At 41.1% G+C, this 22,823-nt stretch overlaps 3 protein-coding genes across 11 annotated transcripts in view; 2 read left to right on the forward strand and 1 right to left on the reverse strand.

Moving 5' to 3' along the window:
- The window catches only part of RGD1560775 (similar to RIKEN cDNA 4930579C12 gene), a 126,219-nt gene extending 106,739 nt beyond the window's left edge, over positions 1-19,480 (reverse strand). For 2 of the 8 annotated variants that reach the window (XM_063265993.1, XM_063265994.1), the window contains exons 1-3: positions 19,349-19,480; positions 14,311-14,437; positions 2,847-2,937 (exon numbers count right to left, since the gene is read on the reverse strand). In XM_063265993.1, coding sequence (XP_063122063.1) covers positions 2,847-2,865 — 19 coding nt within the window. In that variant the 5' untranslated portion in view covers positions 2,866-2,937; positions 14,311-14,437; positions 19,349-19,480. Of the gene's footprint in view, positions 1-2,846; positions 2,988-5,864; positions 5,905-6,512; positions 6,649-14,310; positions 14,438-18,678; positions 18,819-19,348 lie in introns of those variants that run through there. The other 6 variants (XM_063265995.1, XM_063265992.1, XM_063265989.1 and 3 more) reach the window with 5 other exon arrangements.
- Positions 6,788-14,872, forward strand: Bcl2a1 (BCL2-related protein A1). The gene is given in 2 exon segments (NM_133416.1): positions 6,788-7,227; positions 14,614-14,872. Coding segments are annotated over 2 exon segments (528 nt in total). The 5' UTR covers positions 6,788-6,807; the 3' UTR covers positions 14,722-14,872.
- Mthfs (methenyltetrahydrofolate synthetase) overlaps positions 19,392-22,823 on the forward strand; it is a 72,492-nt gene continuing 69,060 nt past the window's right edge. The window contains exon 1 of one of the 2 annotated variants that reach the window (XM_039081167.2): positions 19,392-19,523. In XM_039081167.2, the coding sequence (XP_038937095.1) occupies positions 19,407-19,523 (117 nt within the window). In that variant the 5' untranslated portion in view covers positions 19,392-19,406. The remainder of the gene's footprint in view (positions 19,524-22,823) is intronic. The other variant, NM_001009349.1, reaches the window with a different exon arrangement.

Consider the following 22,823-nt stretch of genomic DNA (forward strand, 5'->3'; position numbering starts at 1 on the left):
TTATTTATTTATTTATTTATTTATTTATTTATTTATTTATTTAATTAACTTGAGTATTTCTTATATACATTTCGAGTGTTATTCCCTTTCCCGGTTTCCGGGCAAACATCCCCCTCCCCCCTCCCCTTCCTTATGGGTGTTCCCCTCCCAACCCTCCCCCCATGGCCGCCCTCCCCCCATAGACTAGTTCACTGGGGGTTCAGTCTTAGCAGGACCCAGGGCTTCCCCTTCCACTGGTGCTCTTACTAGGATATTCATTGCTACCTATGGGGTCAGAGTCCAGGGTCAGTCCATGTATAGTCTTTAGGTAGTGGCTTAGTCCCTGGAAGCTCTGGTTGCTTGGCATTGTTGTACTTTTGGGGTCTCGAGCCCCTTCAAGCTCTTCCAGTTCTTTCTCTGATTCCTTCAATAGGGGACCTATTCTCAGTTCAGTGGTTTGCTGCTGGCATTCGCCTCTGTATTTGCTGTATTCTGGCTGTGTCTCTCAGGAGAGATCTACATCCGGCTCCTGTCGGTCTGCACTTCTTTGCTTCATCCATCTTGTCTAATTGGGTGGCTGTATATGTATGGGCCACATGTGGGGCAGGCTCTGAATGGGTGTTCCTTAAGTCTCTGTTTTAATCTTTGCCTCTCCCTTCCCTGCCAAGGGTATTCTTTTTCCTCATTTAAAGAAGGAGTGAAGCATTCACATTTTGATCATCCGTCTTGAGTTTCCTTTGTTCTAGGGATCTAGGGTAATTCAAGCATTTGGGCTAATAGCCACTTATCAATGAGTGCATACCATGTATGTCTTTCTGTGATTGGGTTAGCTCACTCAGGATGATATTTTCCAGTTCCAACCATTTGCCTACGAATTTCATAAACTCGTTGTTTTTGATAGCTGAGTAATATTCCATTGTGTAGATGTACCACATTTTCTGTATCCATTCCTCTGTTGAAGGGCATCTGGGTTCTTTCCATTTTCTGGCTATTATAAATAAGGCTGCGATGAACATAGTGGAGCACGTGTCTCTTTTATATGTTGAGGCATCTTTTGGGTATATGGACTGGCAGAGTTCTTAATGCAGTTTTGGTTATCAGAGAGAATGTATAGTAGTTCTACTATAAAAGAGCTTAATAATTGCTAATATAATTTTAGGAATTCTTATAAGATCATCATTGAGGATTAAGAAATCATCTATTTGTTTATATAGCATCATTATATGACAATACATCTTGTTTTGCAGAGAGCTGCTCAAAAGGGTGGGCTAATACCTAGTGGTTGTTATATATTTTTAGTAAGAGCAGGAAAAGCATATCATTGTCAGGAATCTTTCCTAAAATATATTTCTCCTGGGCCTTGCCGACTGGAGCAAATCTTGGGTTATAATCCGAGGTGGCCCCATCTCAGGAGGATCACCTGCTGGTTTTTAACTTCTTCCTGAATGGATGCTGACACTGTAGCATGCATGGGCTCTCCTTAAGGATAATCTCTCCCCTGGATTCCTAGTCCCTGTTCACTTCCACCATCCTTTCCTCTTTCATCCCCTTGGACCTCTCTATCCTTAGACCAACCCCTTGCCAGGTTTTGTGGCACTTCCCTCTTTGTCAGGTGAGTTCACAACTAGCGGGTTTCTCTAGAATCCTCTGGAGCTTTCCTCCTGAACATAAGAAGAAAATTAGGGGAACTTCTTGCATTTGGTTCATAGGATAGCCTGGAGCTTAGCCTCCTTCCTGAGAAATGCAGCTCCTACCAGGAACCTTGTCACACTGAGCCTCTAGGTTTTGTTTGTTTTTTAAGCAAAAAGAAAACAAACAAATAGGACACTGGGAGAATTGGTTTGTCTCTAGTGGATTTTTTTGACCATGGAGGCCCCACAAGATTGAAAGAAGTCATAGAGGACACATATTGTGCTCCAACTGTGTTAATATGTCAAGTTCAAAAGAAACTGAGGACAAATGGCTAACCATGGCACCTCTTAGCATACCCCAGAGCAATCTGGCCTCCAGTCTCTCTCAGCATTGCAGGTATTTGTTACAGAGTCTATGGCTCACACCATGACTCTCAGCTCTTCTCACCTCCACTCTTACCCTTAGCTACTCTGGCTCACTGGCTCCCCTCCCCACAGCTTCTCACTCTTATACCATGCCATTTCATTTCATCCATGTTTTTCACCCTCTTTTTGTTCTCTTGGTTCTTTCTTTCTTTCTTTTTAAGATTTATTTATTGTATATATATGAATACACTGTTGCCATCTTCAGACACACCAGAAGAGGGCATCAGATCCCATTACAGATGGTTGTGAGCCACCATGTGGTTGCTGGGAATTGAACTCAGGACCTCTGGAAGAGCAGTCAGTGTTCTTAACCTCTGAGCCATCTCTCCAGCCCTGTTCTCTTGGCTCTTGTTTCCTTTCCTTGGTCCTCTCTTGTCTTTGTTCTGTCTTCTTTTTCTCTCTTGATCTCCCTTTTCCCATGGTACAGTTCTGTCTACTGATCCTGTTTAGTGTACTACTTTCTCTCCCTGCTCTGGACTTTTCCAGATACCTCTGGCTGTACTCTCCCTTGAATTTATAATTGCAAACTTCTCAACCATATCTTGGAGTAGTCATTCACTCATTTTATCTAAGTAAAGATTATTCTTCTCAACAGACAATTTGCCTTGGTTAGGGCTTCAGAATGGGGAAGTAGCTATGCTAAAATCAGAAGAGTGAAATAGCCAAGCAGGGTGAGAGCTTTCCCTCAGCCCCCACTCCCTGCACGCTATGCACCTCTGAGGAAGCAGCAGAAAGCCCAGCAAATTTTCAGGTTCCTCCTTTGGGGAAAAGAGAAGTTAACCTCAGTAGTTTCTCTTGAAAGTTACTTACGTTGTGCTGCAGCTTGCATCACTCTGGACACCCATCAGCTGGGATGGAGTTCTGTCTTGTAGTTCTTTTGTTCTCTTTTTTTCTACCACATCTATTGTTCAGAATACAAAAGAGCCCAAACTGAGTCATTTCATTCAAATCCTAGACATTAAGGAACAGATAGCAGTTAGCTCTACTGAATCCTGTCAAATGTCAGGGTCATGAAAAATGCACATGTACACACAGACACAAAGACACACAGACATTCACACACACACACACACACACAATTACTATTTTAAACCTTGAGTATTGAGAAGGTGGCTTATTATAAGTATAGATTAACTGAACAAAGGAGTACTTTTGCAAGTGCAATGAATTTACACAAGGATTTACACACTAATAAAACATTGACAGGAGAAAAAAATCATTATTCAGATAGCACAAATTATTCTTGTTCTCATGGCAGTCACAAGCAGTTCCTTCAGCTAGGTTATCATATTTCTTCAATAGAAGCCTCTGGATAAAACCACCACAAAGGGGCTGGAGAAATGGCTCAGAGGTTAAGAGCACTGACTGCTCTTCCAGAGGTCCTGAGTTCAAATCCCAGCAACCACATGGTGGCTCACAACCATCTGTAATGGTGACAGTGTACTCATATAAATAAATTAAAAAAAAACACCACAAAGAAAGTCTTGGTCAGGCCACAGTTGTTTTTATTCTGTATTTGTGTTGCTGAGATTGACCCCAGGCAAGCATGCTAACCAGCTGGACTACTACTATAATAAATCCCAGACCCTAAGCCAAAGGACTTTTTAAATACTGAAATACTGGCAATTCTTCTTCTGTCATCTCTACCCAATCAGCCTGCCTCACTTAATTCACAATGGACACAACTCAGAGCTTCAGAACTGTTGCATTGCTTCAGTCTAGGACCATCATAGTTTGTAGAGTGACCTCTTCTAATTATTTCATTCAGCAAATCTTTGGACTATTTATAACATGCTATAGTTTTTTCTGGACTGAAAACTATTTGTAAAATGAATGGTTTTTTGGTGTTGGTGGTGGAGATAGGTAGTATCTATCTATCTATCTATCTATCTATCTATCTGTCTGTCTGTCTGTCTGTCTGTCTATCTATCATCTATCTATCTATAGGTCTATCTATCATCTATCTATCTATCTATCTAACTATCTATCTAACTATCTATCTAACTATCTAGTACACAACACAGGCTAGGTACATTGTTCTTTAGTATGCAATTATGGAGTGATATAATAAACATATGGTTTTCAGTTTCCACATATTATTGTGGACCTGATCAGAGTATATTGGTATAGGTTCTATTTTATACAAAATTATACATATCAACTTAGACAGGAATGAAGATCAATGGCCACTTGACATAGGCATAGTGGGTGATATTTTCCATGTTTTCAGACATGCTTCCTGGTCAGCTACTTGCTTGTTATTCACATGCCCTCTGTATACTATTCTGCCCTAGACCTTTTGCACTTTATTGATATATAAACTTCCTTTTTAAAATGTTACTATGTGTGTGAGATTTTTTTTCTCTTTCATCTAGCCTTAAAACATAATTATTTGGAAACTCTCCAAAATAAAGTAAATAAATCCACAATTGTTTTAAAAATTAAAGTTAGCTCCTTTTTGGACAAATATTTCAGAAATATAAAATCGAAATAGAGTTGGGCCTCATTTTGACTTAAGTGTATTTCCACTATTCAACAAAGACCAGCTATTGCCTTTCCTGGGTCTAGACTTAAGGCAAAAGGTGGTTTGATAAGGCGATATGGAAAAGGTACTCTTGACCACAGAAGGCTGTTGAAATTCTTAAGCCACATTCTTTGATTACTTTTTCAGAAATTCTGAGCATCATGGGACTGTAAGAGAGGGGGGAGACAGTCCTTTCATTGGGGGTGGTTTCTTAGGATGTTCAAATACCATTAGAGACCAGAAAGGAGTTCTTGTGATCTGTGAGCTAACAGAAATAGTCACAGAGGATGTTTGCATGGTAAGATATTAGAGAACTATGTGGTTCTATAACCATGAACTGTCTGTTCTGTGTGAATACCCCAAAAAGAAAATTTTGTGTTAAGTAGATGTGAGGAGATAAGCTGAGGGGAGTGCTGTGAGAGGAGGTGAGGAGGGATCCAGAAGAAACTGGCAAGCTGCAAGAGAATAACTCAGGACTGACCCTTGTGAGGAAGAAAGAAGAGCGTGGGAAGTGGGGTTGGAGGGTTCTCAGGAAGCAGGTTAATTTAATCTACCGGTTGCAGAAAGTTGTATAACCAGTTTCCTTCTGAGAACATTGGTTTGTATGGGAGTGTGGCTTCACAGTCCTGCCTTGCTGTCACTGGGTGGAAACAGACCATGGGGCCTGTGGCCTCTTGTGCAAAGTTGCTGGTAGGTTTAAGACATATCAGCTGGCTTTGAATCAATAACCCTTGTGTGTTTCCACATCTACTACAAGTTTCTATTTCCTAGCACTCGAAGCAGTCTCTCTCCCTCTCTTCTCAACTTTATAGTAACTGTTCATATATACAAGTTGTAAATGAATTTCTTTTCTGCTGTTGCTTATAAGATGTGGTTACAAAGAATCGAAGTCATTGCATGTGTGGAAGGAGGGAAACGGAAGGAGGGAACATTTGATATTTCCAAGGATATGAATTTTTTCTATTTCTCTACCACTGGCTCTTCAGTTTGAAGCTGTCAGGCAAACACAGCTCCTCATCTCCACGCATTCAGCAGCCGCTTTCACTGATACATACTTAGGTGAGGAAACTTAAGGTTCAATTCAAAGAATCGATGTTGCCTTAACCACTGATTTCACGATCTCCACTAAGCTCTCAGAGTTGCTCATCACAGCTCAACAAAATGATATATTTTCTCTTAACTTCAAATTGCGGACTCTGGAAGTTCTGTACTCACTGGGTTGGCGGGGGGTTGGTGGAGGACTGAGAAGCCAAATCATCATTCATTCATGACAGAATGAAGAGGAGCGTCATAAAGCATCTTACCAGACACAGTAACAGGAGCAGTATTTAGGTCATCTCCGTTAGCTTCACCCCAAGCTTTTAAAGTCAGACTAGATCTAGATGGCTTCCCTTTTCAAGTTCAGGCCAAAGCCACAAAAAAAAAAAAAAAAAAAAAAAAAAAAAAAAAGGAAGAAGGAAGAAGGAAGAAGGAAGAAGGACTTGTCTACAACTGAGACAAGGCACTATGACTCTAAGGTCAGTACTCCTAATTTCTCCCATGATTTCTAACCCAGATAATGAATAATGTATGTGATATAAGAAGATGTTTTATGAGCTAGAGAGGTGACCCAGGAGTTAAGAACACTTGCTGCTGTTTCCGGGGATCTCAGGTTCCACCCCAGCACTTGCACCAGGCTGCCTATAACTCATCTTCTAAGGGATTCAACGCCCTCTTCTAGCTTCTGTGGGGTATTCAAGCATGTGATACACATACACACACTGAGGCAAATACAAAGGAAAAAAAATAAATGAATACCTAGAAAGGAGTTGAGTTTAAAGCTGGATTGTTTTCTATCAGAAATTATAAATCGATGAAGGGCGCTAACTTTTTCTCCTCTCAACCTAGTATATCTACTCAAGTGTACCACTGCCAGAGTGACTTTGAAGGGTCTCTAGTTCCCAGCTACTTACAAGGATCTTGTTTCTCCACATCCTCTCATTTTTGACTTTTAAACTGAATCAGAAGAGGAAGAGGAAGTGGTGTGTTGCTCTGAAACATTTTCCTCCTTCACGGTTTGAACTTTGGCTTTCACACACAGCCCACGCACAAAAGTGACGAGAAGGGAGAGCACTGTGACATGATGCAAACAGAAATTCCAGCGACCTCCAGATATGACTAGGGCTCCTCCCCTGCCAAGCCTTGTCTTTGCAGCCTTTGCCTCCTCCGCCTCTAGGTGGACAGCTTCAGTCAGCTCTGCCTGGGAAGATGACAGACTGTGAGTTCATGTATATCCACTCCCTGGCTGAGAACTATCTTCAGTATGTCCTGCAGGTACCTGCCTTTGAATCGGCTCCAAGCAAAACGTCCAGAGTGCTACAGAGAGTTGCTTTCTCTGTACAAAAGGAAGTTGAAAAGAATCTGAAGCCATACTTGGATGACTTTCACGTGGAATCCATAGATACTGCCAGAATAATATTCAACCAAGTGATGGAAAAAGAATTTGAAGATGGCATCATTAACTGGGGAAGGATTGTGACTATATTTGCCTTTGGGGGTGTTCTCCTGAAAAAGCTTCCACAAGAGCAGATTGCCCTGGATGTGGATACTTACAAGCAAGTTTCCAGTTTTGTGGCGGAATTCATAATGAATAACACAGGAGAATGGATACAGCAGAATGGAGGCTGGGTATGTGCCATGAGTCTGTTTGGTTTTTTTTTGTTTTTTTTTTTGTTTTTTTTACATTTCTCTACTGTAGAATAGGAATGAAGAGTTTCCTTACTAATAAAACAAGCAAGAAAATAACAATCAGAGGACCTCAGTCTGTTTGTATGCCTTATATTTAGATACTCTTAAGTAAAATTAAACAAAATAAAAATACCCTGGATCATTTCCAGTGGCTCCTACTGAATTTTTTTTTTAAGATTTATATATTTATATGTATGTGAGTACACTGTAGCTGTCTTCAGACACACCAGAAGAGGCATCAGATTCCTTTACAGGTGGTTGTGAGCCACCATGTGGTTGCTGGGAATTGAACTCAGGACCTCTGGAAGAGCAGTCAGTGCTCTAACCACTGAGCCGTCTCTCCAGCTCCCCTCCTTTCTTAATATCTGGAGAACATTTGTGTCTCCAGCTTTACCTCGAGCTGTGAGGTCTAGGCTTGAGGACAGCACCATTTTTTTTTTTTAAACCGTATGTTCAGAATCAGCAGTGCTGAGCCCCAACTGCCTGCCTTTTGCCAAGGTTTCTCATGACGATCGAGAACTAGTACAGAAAGAGCTGGTGTTCAATATTGTCATATGTACTACATTGTGTTGTAATAGTCAACTATACAGACAGTTATATGCATTCATTACTTACACACTTTCTCCATTTGCTTATATACAAATTATGTGCTGTTAAAGTTTTGTGATAAAAATAAACAATGTACTATATCCCTGCAAGGAACCCCCTTTTAAAAGTATATTCAAATATAAAAAAAATCCCCTTTTTAATTAGTGTTTTAAAAAGCCAGGCCTGCACAGAGAACTGTTGGAGCCTACATTAGTCAGAAGCCCTCCCTAGCTAGATTTAGATGCTTCACTTTGTGTCCCAATATGTTTAATACTGAATTGAAAATATCTTCATGTAGGGCCTCTCCAATTCAGTTCCCCAGCTTTTCTCTCTCTCAAGCAGTACCCATGGTTATCATTTTAGACACAAAGCATGTTTATTGAACACTCCGAAAGAAAATCCTCATCACCTCCCACCCCTATTTCCAGATGAGATCTTACTATGTTGCCCTGGTTGGCTTCCAGTTCCCAGAGTATAGGGATTCTATCAAGCTCAGTCTTCCACATATCTGGGGCTCCAGCAGCACACTATTATATGTGGCTACCCAGATTCCCCCACAGCCCTTTGTCACCAGGGACCAAACCTAGAGCCTAATGCAGTCTGAGCACAGGTTCTATCAGTGTACTGTATCCTTAGCTTCATGGTAGTCTTTCTGAGAAAAATTTTACAAATTGGTATCTGGGCTATACGTGGAGTGCCCATTCTGGAACTGATGAAACAAAGATAAGAGGACCAAAACTTCATGGTCATTTTTAACTACATAGTACATTAGTAGAAGGCCACCTCTGGTCACATGAAGGACTCTTTCACCCACCCACCCCAACCCATTAGTACATAGATTTATTCTGTAACTGATTTTTGTCAATCCAGAGTACTTAAAACAACATTTTAAAGAATATTTTATGGCCTAATGAAGTACATTAATTGTGGAGTCCCTGTATTGTGTGAACAAGATCTCTAATTCAACTCCTAGTAGCATAAATAAAAATTAAAGATGTTCTTAATGTGTTTTGTTGTATGTACATGTTGTTGAAAGCTGGTCTCTTCCAGCTGGGGTATATTTATTTGACTTATTTCCAGACCTTTCTGTCACAAGTAATGTTTCATTGAATACATTGCATAGGTATATTTTCTCCTGTGTGTAGGTAGGTATTTTTTCTAGGGTAGACATTTGTTTGTAGGGTTATTTGCTCATGGTGTATACGCACTTTGAAATTACAAGAGTTTTCTGTTCCACAGTGGTTCTACAAATTATAAACCTTCCAGAAGCATGTTAAGAGTATCCAGTATTTCCTTGGTATGAGTGGACTAATATGAGGTCCTAGTAATCTATTAAAGTTTTCCACTCTGTTACACTAAAGGCATATACTTAGTTCTCTTGTGTTAATTCATTTTCCACTTGGCTGTAAGTACAGCTCCTCTTCATGTTGGGCACATACTCATGTTTATCCACTAATTCTTAGTATTGTCTGTTTATATCTTTTGTCCAGTTTTCAATGACTTTATTAACTTATAGGAACTCTGGAAATTTTTATATGTGGCAGATTTTCTTTTAGTTTCTTATCTTTAAAATTGTTTATGTCTTCATTGATTATAAGTGTTTAAAAGTTTGGTGTAATTGACTGTATTGAACACTGTTCCATTTCTGTTTTCTTGCAAGTCTGCTTGCTTAGTGCTGTCTTACTGTAAACCAGTCCTCCTTTTCAATGTTTTCAACTACTCTTTTTTCTGACTTGGCCTGATTTGGGTCTAGGTGAAACATGTCAGATATTGACTATGTTTCTTCTGGTTGGCTCTGGGAAGGACTCAGGAAATTTTCTACTGCACTGTGTAGACCTTAAGTGTCTACTAGCCCAGAGGCCACAAATGAGCCTGTAGCAAAGAGATTTACAAGGTCTATAGGTTTACACTATGTTCTCATTGTCTAGCACAGCACGTGGAAGACACAGAATATATGTTACTCAAAAGTCAAACTCCTTCCTAACATATTGCATGAATTCTTAAAATTCAAATGAATGAAGGGTTTGGAATGATCTCTTAGAATCTCTAGAAATGTGTTCATCATCTGGGAGACACAGAGATTAGCATATACACAGTAGGGAAATTCTACCTTAATAGAGATTTAAAAGAACATCTGTGTGTGTGTGTGTGTGTGTGTGTGTGTGTGTGTGTGTCTTTCTCTGTCTCTGTCTCTCTCTGTCTCTCTCTCTCTTACACACACACACACACACACACACACACACACACACACACACACACACACTGCACAAAGTTCCTATTCAGGTTCTCAGATCTTTTCTTTTACAGCTGAGACCTTATGTTGTCAAGATGATAGAAGAGGTGTTTGAGGTCATCTTAAAGCAATCTCAATACTGTACTCCAGCTCACTTATTCTGCCAGTGGTAAGGAGTGCTACATAGTGAGCAGTAGACAGAGACATGGGAACTGGTACCTTTCTTTTTCTCACAGTGCCACTGACAAATCTGCTCTGATGATTTAGTTTACTTGGAATGGTTCATTTTGTAGAAAAACACAGCCACGTGTTTATGCCAACGGTCAGGTGGCCCAGTAGGAAGGAGAAATGGATATTTTACAAATTTCTCCTTTTTCCTTTTCTGAAAGGGAAACCTCTAAACTGATCATAAAACATGAAACCTATGGTCTCATTACACCGGAACTATGCCTGGAAACATTACAAGAATTTCAGAGCAAGATGTGGTACAGAAGCACAGCAGAGAAAGGAAGAACAATAACTCCAATTAAAAGAGTTCTTGGTCATTACCTCCATAGGGGATTGAGGAACTATAATTTTATATACAATACTGTATCCTTTATGCTTAACGTAGGCCCTAACTCTGCAGAAAGTACCTGACACATAGCTATTGCTCTCAGGAACTGACATTGAAATTTGAGGCTTGAACTCTGAATTTTCCCACTTATTAGAGGCATACCTAAGGTAAATTACATAGGAAGTCCTCGAAGATTCACCTTTCCTATGTAATATGATAACATAATATAGCATAATATAATAATACAGTATGAACACAATAAAATGAAGGCAATAATACCTGTAGTACAAGAACTAGAAAGTTTTCTGGTAAAAGTAGTTTGTGAATATGTAAATAGAATTATGTGAGTATGGGGAATCACATGGGAAATTCCAAGAAGTTTAAATATGTTTTCTAAAACTACTCTAAATACAAAAAGAAATCCCTTTTGGAAGAGGATACACCAATATGGTCCCTTGTAAGTAACCAGAATACTAAGAGTTGTAAGAGTTAAGCTAAGAAGTAGTATCTTCTTTTCCTTCCCTTCCTCCCCTCATATTTTCTCTCTTCTTGCTTTAAATAATGGTGTGGTTAGTTTGGTGACAAAGTGAATGGGCAGAATGAATATACAGAGGCGTACAGATGACTGATTAACCAACCATCTCGGTGAAGGTATTTCTAAAAGTATAGTCAGGACCTGTGAATGCTAAGCACATGCTCCACCATTGAGTGATAGCTCCAGATCCCCAAAAACAGCTCTTGAATGAATTATCCCCAGAGATGTGACTGTATATCTGCTTATATCTTTCAAAAATTCAGAGGTTTTAAATTTTTTTGCATTATTGGTGAACCATGTGTTAATCTGTTTTGTAAGGCTATAATATCTCACACAGTAAATTATAAGAAAAAAGAAAGTTGTTTAGGGAGTGTGCCAGCATCCAAGGGGGCCAGCAATGATGGGCTGCATCTGGTAAAAGCCTTCTTGCTGAAATACAGGAGAAGGACCCAGGAAGTAAGGTAGGGACAGAGATGGAGGGAATGAGGGAGAAAGGGTAAATAGGGGGCTGACCACACATTTCATAACAAATCTGCTTTTCAGATAATAGACTTGATCTGGCCATGGAGGGGGTAGTCCCATGACCAAAGCATCTCTTAAAGATTCCAACTCAATATTATCAAAATAGCAATTAAGACTCAATATGAGTTTTGGAAGGTAGTCAAACCATGGCAGCTTGGTATGTTATTTTAGGTTTTATGCTTTCTCAAAAACAGATTAGCCCAATTTGACAAATTATCACTACTACCAGAAACAATCAGACCTAAGCATTTCTTATTATTACATTACTAAAGTGATAATGAATCCTTGTTTGTATATTTATTTTTATATAATAGCATTGTTAAAGAAAATGGTTTTAGAAGAACCCATTTGAAAAATATTTTTACATCCATGGTCATACTGGAATGTAAAATTCCTCATTTGCTGTTTCCTCATCTAGTTAGTGATTCAAACTTCAGTCAACTTTTCTTTGAACTATTAAGACTTGATTATTTTTTCTTACATTTGAATGAATAAACTGTTTTCTGATAAAGCTATTTTTCCTGGCTTGCAGTTCTTTTAATTGTATATGTATATGTACATATTTCAACTATTTTTATCTTCATTTAGATATTTCTTTTCCTTTACCTTAGACGTTGACTGCATGTAACAAGTTAGCATGTTAACTGCCCAGACAATGATTAGTTCTCCTGTTAATAAAAGATTGTTTTAGAGGCTACCACTGTACCTATCTGATATAAGATTGTGAATACTCCTGGAAGGGGAAAAAGAAATGTCTAAATACCATGAGACTGTGAGAAATACGTGAGGATATAAGGTTAGGAGAAGAGGAAACGGGGGAATGAGCAATGTCTTCTTTCTGTTGGGACACGGCATCACATGTGTCACAGCTGACCCTACACATAGCACGCAGACACTTTCTTGGTCAATTATTCACATGGGAAATTCCCCTGACTGGTGATGATTCCCCTGGTTTGCTGATGATTCCACAACTATTAATTTCAAGAACTGCAGAGATTTCCAGAGTTCTTTGACTCTCAAGGAGCTGAGTATGATTCACTGTTTCTGTATTAGTCACATTAGGCATAGACATTTGGGGACCTTTTAAATCTGGAACTTACAAGATGCAGAGCAAATGTTTGTTAGATAAACAAAAAATATCAGGGGTGGTGATGCAGAGAATATGCAAGCGCAGTCTGGGAATATACTTCAGTTTTGGTAGAGTACTTGCTTATCATGTACAAGGTCCTGGGGTCTATCCCCAGCACTGCCTGAACCCGGCATGATGGGACATGTCTGTAATCCTGGGGCTAGAAGGTAGAGAAAGAAGATTCAAAAGTTCAAGGTCATTTCTGGCTACTTGGTGAGTTCTAGGCTGGCCTGAGCTACATGTGATCCTGTCTCAAAACAACAAAAATTAAAAAAAGTGTTTGTGGTCTTTCTCATGTGTGTTCTGAAATATAGGGACTGCAAAGGGGTATAATGTTTGTTTGTATCCCATACTCCATCCAGGCAAAGAATTGTTATCTTTTATTAATTTGTGGCACAATGTTTTGCTTTGGAGCCCAGGCTGGCTTGGAACTCACTGTGTGGGCAAGACTTGCTTAAAGTAATCCCCCTGTCTCTGTCTCACAAGTACCAAAACCACAGTGTGCTACCTACCACACAATGAATTCTGTTATCTTAGGTAACTTTGAGCCCCCTGAGCCTTGGTGTACTCATTAGATAAAATAGAAATTAGCATAAGGATGGAAGTAATTTCCAATCAGCATAGAGTTATAGATTTTAAGTTGTAAAACTGTTGTTACCGTGTGTGTGTGTGTGTGTGTGTGTGTGTGTGTGTGTGTGTGTGTGTGTGTGTGTTCGGAGGCTTGAATCATTTCTACCAGCCTGGGTTTTCCTAGTTAAAAGAAAAGGGCTAGTCTCAAAAGGAACTATAGTGGGGATAATTAACATTTTCTTAGGCTCAAGTACATTGGTTTAATTTGGATTTACTATGAGTTTTATAATTCTCAGGGCAATATAGTTTATAAGTATAAATGCATTTTTCAGTGCTAAGTCATTGAAAGATAAAGAGAAGAAAAAGAGAAAATTCCTTTTCCTAGAGCTTATAGTCAATAAGCATCTGAAACAAAGCTACTTTGAGTGAAGAGGAGAGTATTACTCTTTGGATTTTGAATGTCTGATAGGGAAAACAGAATATAACAGCTAAAACATGATTTCATACTGCCTACATGCTGAAAGAATATTCCAATACTTATTATACATTGAATTATATATGTTCTCAAACTATTTTTACTGTTTTTCTTTTTCACGTCTGGTGGTTTGAATAAGGATGGTCCCCATGGACTCACATATTTGAATGCTTAGACTTCAGGGAGTGGCAGTATTTAAAAGGATGAAAAAGATTAGGAGGTGTGGCCTTGTTGGAGGAAGTGTGTCAGTAAGGGGTAGGCTTTGAGGTTTCAAAAGCCCAGGCCAATTCCAAAGTCTCTATCTCTCTCTCCCTCCCTCCCTCCCTCCCTCTCTCTCTCCCTATGGATCAGATCAGGATGGAGCTCTTAGCAGCTACTGCTGCAGCGCCTTCCTGTGTGCCAACAAGCAACATACCATGGTAATAATGGACTAAGCCTCTGAGACCATAATCGAGCCCTTGATTAAATGCTTTCTTTGATGAGAGTTGCCTTGGTCATGGTGTCTCTTTATAGCAATAGAAGATGGACTTCTTAATACATGGCTGCAAAACAAAAGAAGTAAAATTAACATATGTAGCTGAAACTACATTTCTATCCGGCAGTGTTTCTAAAGGAGTTTAACCTTGGAGAACAATGTTGAGATTGTAATGACTACAGATAATGAGAGTAGAGAGATTATTATCCCACCGATTTTTAAATGTTTAATTTGTTCTCATAGGAAGATGGCTTCACAAAGAAGTTTGAACCTAAATCTGGCTGGCTGACTTTTCTGCAGATGACAGGGAAGATCTGGGAAATGCTCTTTCTCCTCAAGCAACACTACTGACCAGAGAGAACCCTGGCTCCCTTGAGAATGGTGATCAGCACTTGGTGTTTCCATTTACAAACAGATAACATGGACAATGAAACTTGACTTTCCAGAGTTGCAGATATTTTGTTTCTACTTTAATGAATAAACTACTAATATTTGTTTCTGTATGTGTTTCATGATTTCAGTTTTTGAGTCTGCCAGGAATTTCAACATCATTCAATACAGGGGATAAGTATTAAAGAAAGGACTGGTGATGACCTGGAAGGGTCCTTTTTCACCTCTACCATGAGGTGTGCTCAAGATCTAAAAGGCTGTGTTACTAGTCTAAACTTTAGGGAGACTAGAATCTGCTTCCTACCTTTTCCTGGGTCCATGCCATATATATGCATATACATATACATATATATATATCCCCAGAACCCCTGGTTTTTTACTGTTTCTCATTGATGCCCTCTCCTCATCTTTACTCTTTGGCCTTTCATTTGGGGTTCATGGATAGGACAGTCAGATAGGTAGTGTTGGGATTAAAAGGAAGGCCTCAAATTATTGTCCTCTCTGACCTTCTCTTGCCTTCTTTCTCTCACCAACCTACATTTTCTTCCAAGGCAAGTGGGATTCATTTTCCCCAAGTCAAGCCATAGTCAATAGTCAGTTTATATGTGATCAGTTTGACTTTCTAATAGTCAAGAAGGAATCACAGCTTTCTGCCCCTACAAAAAGAAACTGGAGTGGTTTGAACAAAAGCAGCTAAATGGAAGAATATCAAGCCATTATTAAACTTGATCTCTCTCTTCTCTCTCTCTCTCTCTCTCTCTCTGTGTGTGTGTGTGTGTGAGAGACAGACAGACACACACACGCACACACACACACACACACACAGAGAGAGAGAGAGAGAGAGAGAGAGAGAGAGAGAGAGAGAGAGAGAACTATCTTTTGTTAGACCATGTTCCAATTTTTAGATCAAGTTTGATGGCAATATAGAAATCCTTTATTTTGGTCACTTGCATTATATTTCCCTTGAGGCTATTGGTAGAGCCTGTAAAGCAAGATCCCCTCTTTCCAAGGCAGGTCCACCTTTACAAGCAATTTCAGTTATGGACAGTACCTCAGAGTTAAATCCTAAGTGAGGGAATGAAGACACTGGGCAAGTCATTCTGAGGGCTAGGATTACGATATGTTATTGCCACATTCAGTTTGTATGGTGGTGGTGGTGGTCGGGTCTCCAGGCTTTGTGTATAGCAATGGCACCATATCCTAAACATGATGGTCTTCTATTTTATTGCCACCTTTAAACTGGAGAAGTGGAAGGGAATAAGTAAGAAGACCAGGTAGGAAGTTACTTAGAATCCTACTGAGGTGAGTCAGAACCAGTTAATACTTTTGAGCTCTGCTGCCCACAGTGAGCCACTTGTTAGAAATGTTCCACAACACCCCAAAACAGTGCTGCAAGATGGGGTATTCAGACACATGCGACTGTGGGTGGGGGAATTTCATCTTCAAACCTTGAAATTGTGTTTGTTTTAAGATACACATCACTGTGTAGCTTAGCCTGATCCTATCAACACAGTCCTCCTGCCTCAGTCTTCTGAATGCTGAGAGCAGAGGTGTGTGCCACCACGTTCAAGACACTTTATGTGAGATTTGTTTGTTTTGAGTCAGGGTCTTGATTTGTACTCATGTAGCTTAGAATGGCCTAGAACCTTCAAGGTTCAGACATTACCCTGTGAGACCTTTAACAACCTGTCTTCTAATGACCATGTGATCTCTTCTTTTGCTTCAGTTACCCTTCAGTATCAAGTACAGCTTCCCTGAGTATCTTAGACTTTTTTTTTTTTTTTTTTTTGGTTCTTTTTTTCGGAGCTGGGGACCGAACCCAGGGCCTTGCGCTTCCTAGGTAAGCGCTCTACCACTGAGCTAAATCCCCAGCCCCTAGACTTTTTATACTATGAATCTTCCTATGATTTTGATTTCTACTGGAAATAATGGTTCCAGATGATCAAAAACATGGAGGAAATAGAGATATCAGTGATCCTTTCACAGTGCCTTACAAGTTAGTATGTTAGCATTCTTTCTAGGCTCCACCCAACAGTTACCTAGCAACAGCCAGGTAGGAGACTGGCTTGCTATAAAAGGACTGTTTGGCCTCTGGAGGCTCTCTCTGACCCTCTTCTCTCTCTCTCTCTCTCTCTCTCTCTCTCTCTCTCTCTCCTCCCTGATATTCCCAACCCCCTCTCTCTGGCCTGTCTCTTTTCCCTCCCCGCTCTCTCCATGTGCTCCTGGCTAGTTTCTTCTTTCTCCTCTCCCTCTCCTCCCTCTCCCTCTCCCTCTCCCTCTCCCTCTCCCGCTCCTCTCCTCTCTTCTCTCCCCTCCCTCCCTCTCCTCTCTGTCTCTACTTCTCAACACTCCTTCTCATGCCCCCAAATAATCTTCATTTTATACTAGACCTGTCTTATGAGGTACCTGGGTGGGTTACCTCAGCATGGGCTCACTAAGGCACACCCTTATGGCTGCACCATACCGTATTTTACAAAATATATCATTACCTGTGATAGAACATGCAGAACCCTCTGGAAGATTCATGGCCCTAGAGAGCTTTACACACTAAGATTGTGTTGGGCCCTACCTTGGTGTTTCCCCTCCCCCCTCGCTGAGCCTTTTAGCCTGCTATAGCAAGAAATTATTTACACCCTTGGGAGCTGCTCTTAGCCCGATTTGGGGCTGGGATTCTCCATGGCACCCTTCCTCGCCACTGACCCTTCCTGCTTGTTGTTGTTAAGAAGTTGTTTATGCCCCTGATTGGGCCGGAACTTTCACCACACAGATTTTTCCTATTTTCCTGGTTGGGGATTTTTCACCTTCCTTGTTGTTTTTCCACGGCTTTTGCCTCAGGTATATAAGGAGATCTCAGTAAAGCCTTGGTGGCACTCGCTGAAAACGGGTGACCGGTGTATGTATTTTCTTTCAATTCCGCAGACCTACGCCCGATATTCACACACTGGCGGTGCAGGCACCGACAAGATTGCATGCAGTTATAGGTACAAATATATATGCTTGAAGGAAATGTACGTATGGAACTCATATTTTTTTCAAAGATTGTGAGGAGAATACTTTCCTCCATGCCAAGCTGGACAAAGCTATCATTATTTTTGCAGCCATGGTGACGGAGGCAAGAGCCTCGTACATGCTAGGCAGGCAATTTGCCCCTGGATTATGCTGTCAGGCTACTTATTTATTGTTGAAGGGATGTCTATGAGAAGGAGCCACACACACTAGCCATGGATATCCAGGAAAGCCTGCCTTCAGAATTTAACAGTAACAATTTATCAATGCTAACATGTACAGTTATTTTTCTGTAGTACTGATGCTAAAACCCAGGACTACATGCATGCTAGATTCTGTTTCTTCCTGCAAATTAATAGTTGAGGAATACATTGATTTATGGCAGAGATTCTCAAATATGATTATGGATAGGGATTACCTGAGGACTATGTTAAGATAGCCATTTGGACTCCTAGGTCTGAGGATGGCTCAGGATTCTCCATGTCTAATGTGCTTTCAAGGGAAACTGATTCATGGACCACATTCATGTTCAAGCATTGGTAAGTGGTTATTACATTGACACACTGACATGAATTATTAGGTCTATAGGCATAAGGATGCAATCCCGGATGTAGGTGAATTCGATGTTTGTTTTCCTGTCCATGATAAGAATTCTGGTCATCTTTGTTCTCTCTCTTCCACCTTGCTTTGTCTCTAGGCACTTAGATCTTACAGGACTGAACGACATATCCCTTTACAAGGGTGCCAGAGATCCGAACTCAGCCCCTCGAGCTTGTGTACCAAACGTTTTACCGACTAAACTATCTCCCCAGCTCTGGAAAAATTAACTCTCAAAAATCAATCCTCGGCTACTGCATGGTAACATAGGGTGGTCATATAAATCTGAGTTAGCGTTCCTCAAAATCTACTTACTTTATTCTCTGCTCCCCACTCAGTCCAACGTCCTGTTAGAGAAAGGCATTATCTGTCTCTGAACAGTAGATTCCAACAGCAGCAACAGCGGTTAAATACTTTTATAATAAGGAACAGGGTGACTGAGTCCTGAGTTCTCCAGAGAGGGGACATCCACCTCCAGAAAGGGCCTGCCAAGCAGGCCTGTTTGATATAACAGCGGCCCCCAAATCTATCAGGAATGAACCAATTGACTGAAAAAGAGAGAGGAAGGCATTTTGGGGGTAAAGGAGAGAATGTTTTATCCATTGACCAGAAGGAACCAAGAGTCTACCGGCATGATGTACCCATATCTGGCTTGCTTTGCCCTTCCGAGGCCTCTCCAGTTCTGTACTCAACAACGTGATGGCGATTAGATGAATATTGAGTCTTGGAGTTGACAGCCTTCCTTAGACCCTCTGCAGAAACACTACTACCTTTTGTGGGCTGTGGGAGAGGGTAAGCGTCCTGGGGTACACGCACAATCTCCAGCTATCAAGCACGAAAGGTCAAGGACACTACAGCACAATGTTATCTGCTGCCACACAACCCGAGTCCGCTCAGTTGCACCACAGCCGGTTTACAGAGGCAGGGGAGGGGGGGGGGGGGGGGCGTGATCAGGAGTTTGGCGTCCGGCCCCTGGAGCTCCGACCTTTGGACCCCGCGCGGCCCAGGGTGATAGGCGTGGCCGGGGCGGTGCTTGCGAGGAAATGGCGGCGGTCACCGTAAACAGCGCCAAGCGGGGCCTGCGGGCCGAGCTGAAGCAGCGCTTGCGAGCTTTGGGCGCCGAGGAACGGCTGCGCCAGTCTCACCTCCTCACACAGAAGGTGCGGGAAGATTGCCGGGAGTTAAACGCCAGGAAGGTTGAGCTCGCGTGTCTGCGCAGGCGCACCTCGCCGGGTCGCGTGCGCGTTCTGTTGGGCGCGCGCTCCGCGAGCAGGGGCGGGCTCTGTGGATAGCTCCGGAACTTCCGAGGGAGTATGTTTCCGGGCTGGTTTAATCATTCAAACCGAGTTATTTTGTTATTGCGAGGAAAGGCCTGGAAGCCAACTTTAGTAGATGTAGAGACTGTTGTGCCACGCCCACACTTTCCGGTTCTAATGTAAGCCATTCGCTTATGTTGAACACCTAGTAAACCATTTTTCTATTGTATTGGGTGATAGACATGACAAGATTGTTGCCCCTACGGATCGGAGGATCTAACAGAGGAAGGAAACAAATGAAAAATTGTAGGGCTGGGAGTATGGCTCAGTGATACAACTGTTCAAAAAATGCGCTATATTTTATTTGTCCAAACTTAGAACACACATTTGAATTTGGATCTGTTTTTTGGCAAAACTGGACTCCGAGCTTTATGGGTAGATTACTGTTCACGTGATTTAACTGCATTCACTGCACAGCCACTTATACCTTGGGTTGGTGCTTCTGAGTTCGGGTTGTTGCTTTGTTTTGTCTCCTTTCTTACTTAGTTTCTTTCTCAGCTTTTCTAGAGTATATCCTCAAAGGAATTACTTTAAAGAAAGTACCTATACAATTGGCATTATTTGTAGTTGACTAGATAAAGTTAAAGAAGGTTGTAAGTCCCTATGTGGGTGCTAGAAATTGAACCCAGGTTGTCTGCTCTTAAGCTGCTGAGCCATCTCTCTAGACCCAACTCTTAAATTTATTATACGCCAGAATATTTTCAACTCCAATTTGACTGACCCATTTATTTCAAGTTTTTATTTTATTTTTTCTCATTCTGCTCAATACCTATGGGTTCCAATCTAGAGACTAATGCTTTTATTTATGTATTATATCTTGTGGCTTAGCTATTGTTCTTTTGCTGTGAAGAGACACAATGACCAAAGCAATTTATAAAAGGAAGCATTTAATTTGGGCTTGCTTACAGTTTTAGAAGGCTGGTCTGTGATCATGGTGGGAAGCAGTCAGATAGACAGACAACAGACAGACAGCCGGCAGGCAGGCAGCAGGCAGCAGGCAGCAGGCAGGGAGGGTGCTGGAGAAGTAGCTAAGCACTTTCATCTTATGTACAAAGGAGGTAGTGAGAGACCTGGCCTGCCAGAGGCTGTGGACTTTTGGAACCTCAAAGCCTACCTTGGTGGTCTCTGTGACCACATGTCATCAGTATGAGACAAGAAGGAAGCGTGGCTCACCACTGTGACTCAGTAGCTGGTGTTGGTTCAAACTTGTAGAGTCTTAACACCAGGCAGTTTTATTTTAGGCATATTTAATTAAGCACAGCACATTTTGGGGGAAAAAAATCTCCTGATTATAATTAACTCAATCCAGTGTGAACAAAGCTTAAGCCGTAATTACATCGAAACGCCATGTGTCTTCTCCCATAGAGACGGAGGCTATAGATTAACTACATGTGACAAGCTAAGGGTCCTGGGGTGGTCTCAGTCTTACAGAGTGCCAAGGTCACCAGATCATCGACCACCTCTGCTCCCATTTGTAAAGGACACATGACGTCTCCCATAAGGATGGCTTCTATTGGCTGGGAAACAGTGCTGGAGATGAAGGTCTAGGGAGGATGACTAGGGGGACAAACATAAGAATCTGGGGGAGCCTTGTGTGACTTGGCCATGCAGATAGTTCAGAGGCCACCAGGCTATTAACTAACTTTGTTCCCAGACTCCTAGATGTAAGACAGGCTTTATATCTCTCCCTTTGAAGAGACAGCAAAACATTGACGTGTATGAGCCTCTGGTGTTCATTCTCATTCAAACCGTCACATCTTGATTACTGGCTTTCCTTTGAATCTTTCAAAAATTATTTTTAGATAACAAAAAGTCTAGATTAATCTTCTGTGTCTCTTAACTACTTTTCTTTTTTTTTTTTTTTTTCTTACTCTTTCTCCCCCACAGGACCTCCTCCTAGATTGTGTTCATTTGGCCGATCACAGTTTTAACGTCCAATGAGTATTCCTTAGGTCTCTTACTGATTCCTTTCCCTAGCAGTCTGTTAGTGTTTTATAGACTAAGTTATTGTTTTCAGTTTGTCTGAGAAAACTAATTAGAATTTAAAAATCATCTCCATTCTTTGAATTAACTGTTTGGCACTAAATCATTTTTTCCATTCTATTTTTTATGTTTACAAATCTTTGTGTTTTGTATTTTGGCTTTTCAAAATGGTTGAGAATCATTTATTGCCTATGCATATTTATGTCTTTTGTGGGTAATGAGCCTCAACTGAGGATCTCTTATTTACCAGTGGTAGAGGAAACCCCTGGCCCTTGTCTCTGTATATGTATGAATGAAAGTGTGTTAGCTACAAGCTTTTCCTGTGTTTGTGCAGATACTGTTTGGGATTCTAAGGGAAGAATGGATTCTGCCTACCTCCTGTGTCCACATATCAGTGCTGCTTTGTCTATCAATGCTGCCATCTTCCCTCTGTTGTACAGGCATTATTGTCTTCATCCTCCCTTCCTAACAGTGTGTAAATGGCTTGAGGAAGGAAGGCATATGTGGAGTCTCACACTGAATTTTAGCTGTGTGTCTTACTGTTTATTCAGCTTTTTTTTCCACTCTGCTTTAAAGAGAATGAGAAAAATACTTTCTGATAGAGTAAGTGGTGTCAAAGGCCTCAGGCCTGCTCCAAATCTGGGTTTTGCCTTTCCCTTTGCTTTCCTTACACCAACAGCTCCTGATAGCTCTACAGGGTTGACTTCCTTCCATAGCCCTGGTTTGCCATGCTTTGCTCAACTTCTCTCTTTCCTTGGTATTGGATGCAACTTGGCTTTCTTCCCTTATATCTTTCTGCCAGTCATATTTGTAAGCTGCCCTTGCTTTATCCTTCTTTTCTTAGCTTGGAGGACAGGGGAGAACAGAAAAGGAATGGACACAGAAAGTGAGTAAGGGGCCGACTTCTGAGCCTGGGTAAGTGCCTAGGGCTTCATGAGCAGAACTTAGCTCCACTGCCTGATGAAGTGATTTCCACTGAATGTGGATCCTTGCACTAGGAGCTCTTGTTACTAGGAGCTCTTTGACCCCATTTTAATGAGCTCTGTGAGCACCTAATTGAATGGAATGGCACTGGTAGAGCTGAGAGACTGTTCCCAGCATGTTCTCTGTGGGAGCTTGTGGACAGATTCAGAACCCTTCCTTTGGGATACATAAGTAGTG

The sequence above is a fragment of the Rattus norvegicus genome, chromosome 8 (genome assembly GCF_036323735.1).
Source record: "Rattus norvegicus strain BN/NHsdMcwi chromosome 8, GRCr8, whole genome shotgun sequence".
NCBI classification, from domain to species: Eukaryota; Metazoa; Chordata; class Mammalia; order Rodentia; family Muridae; genus Rattus; species Rattus norvegicus.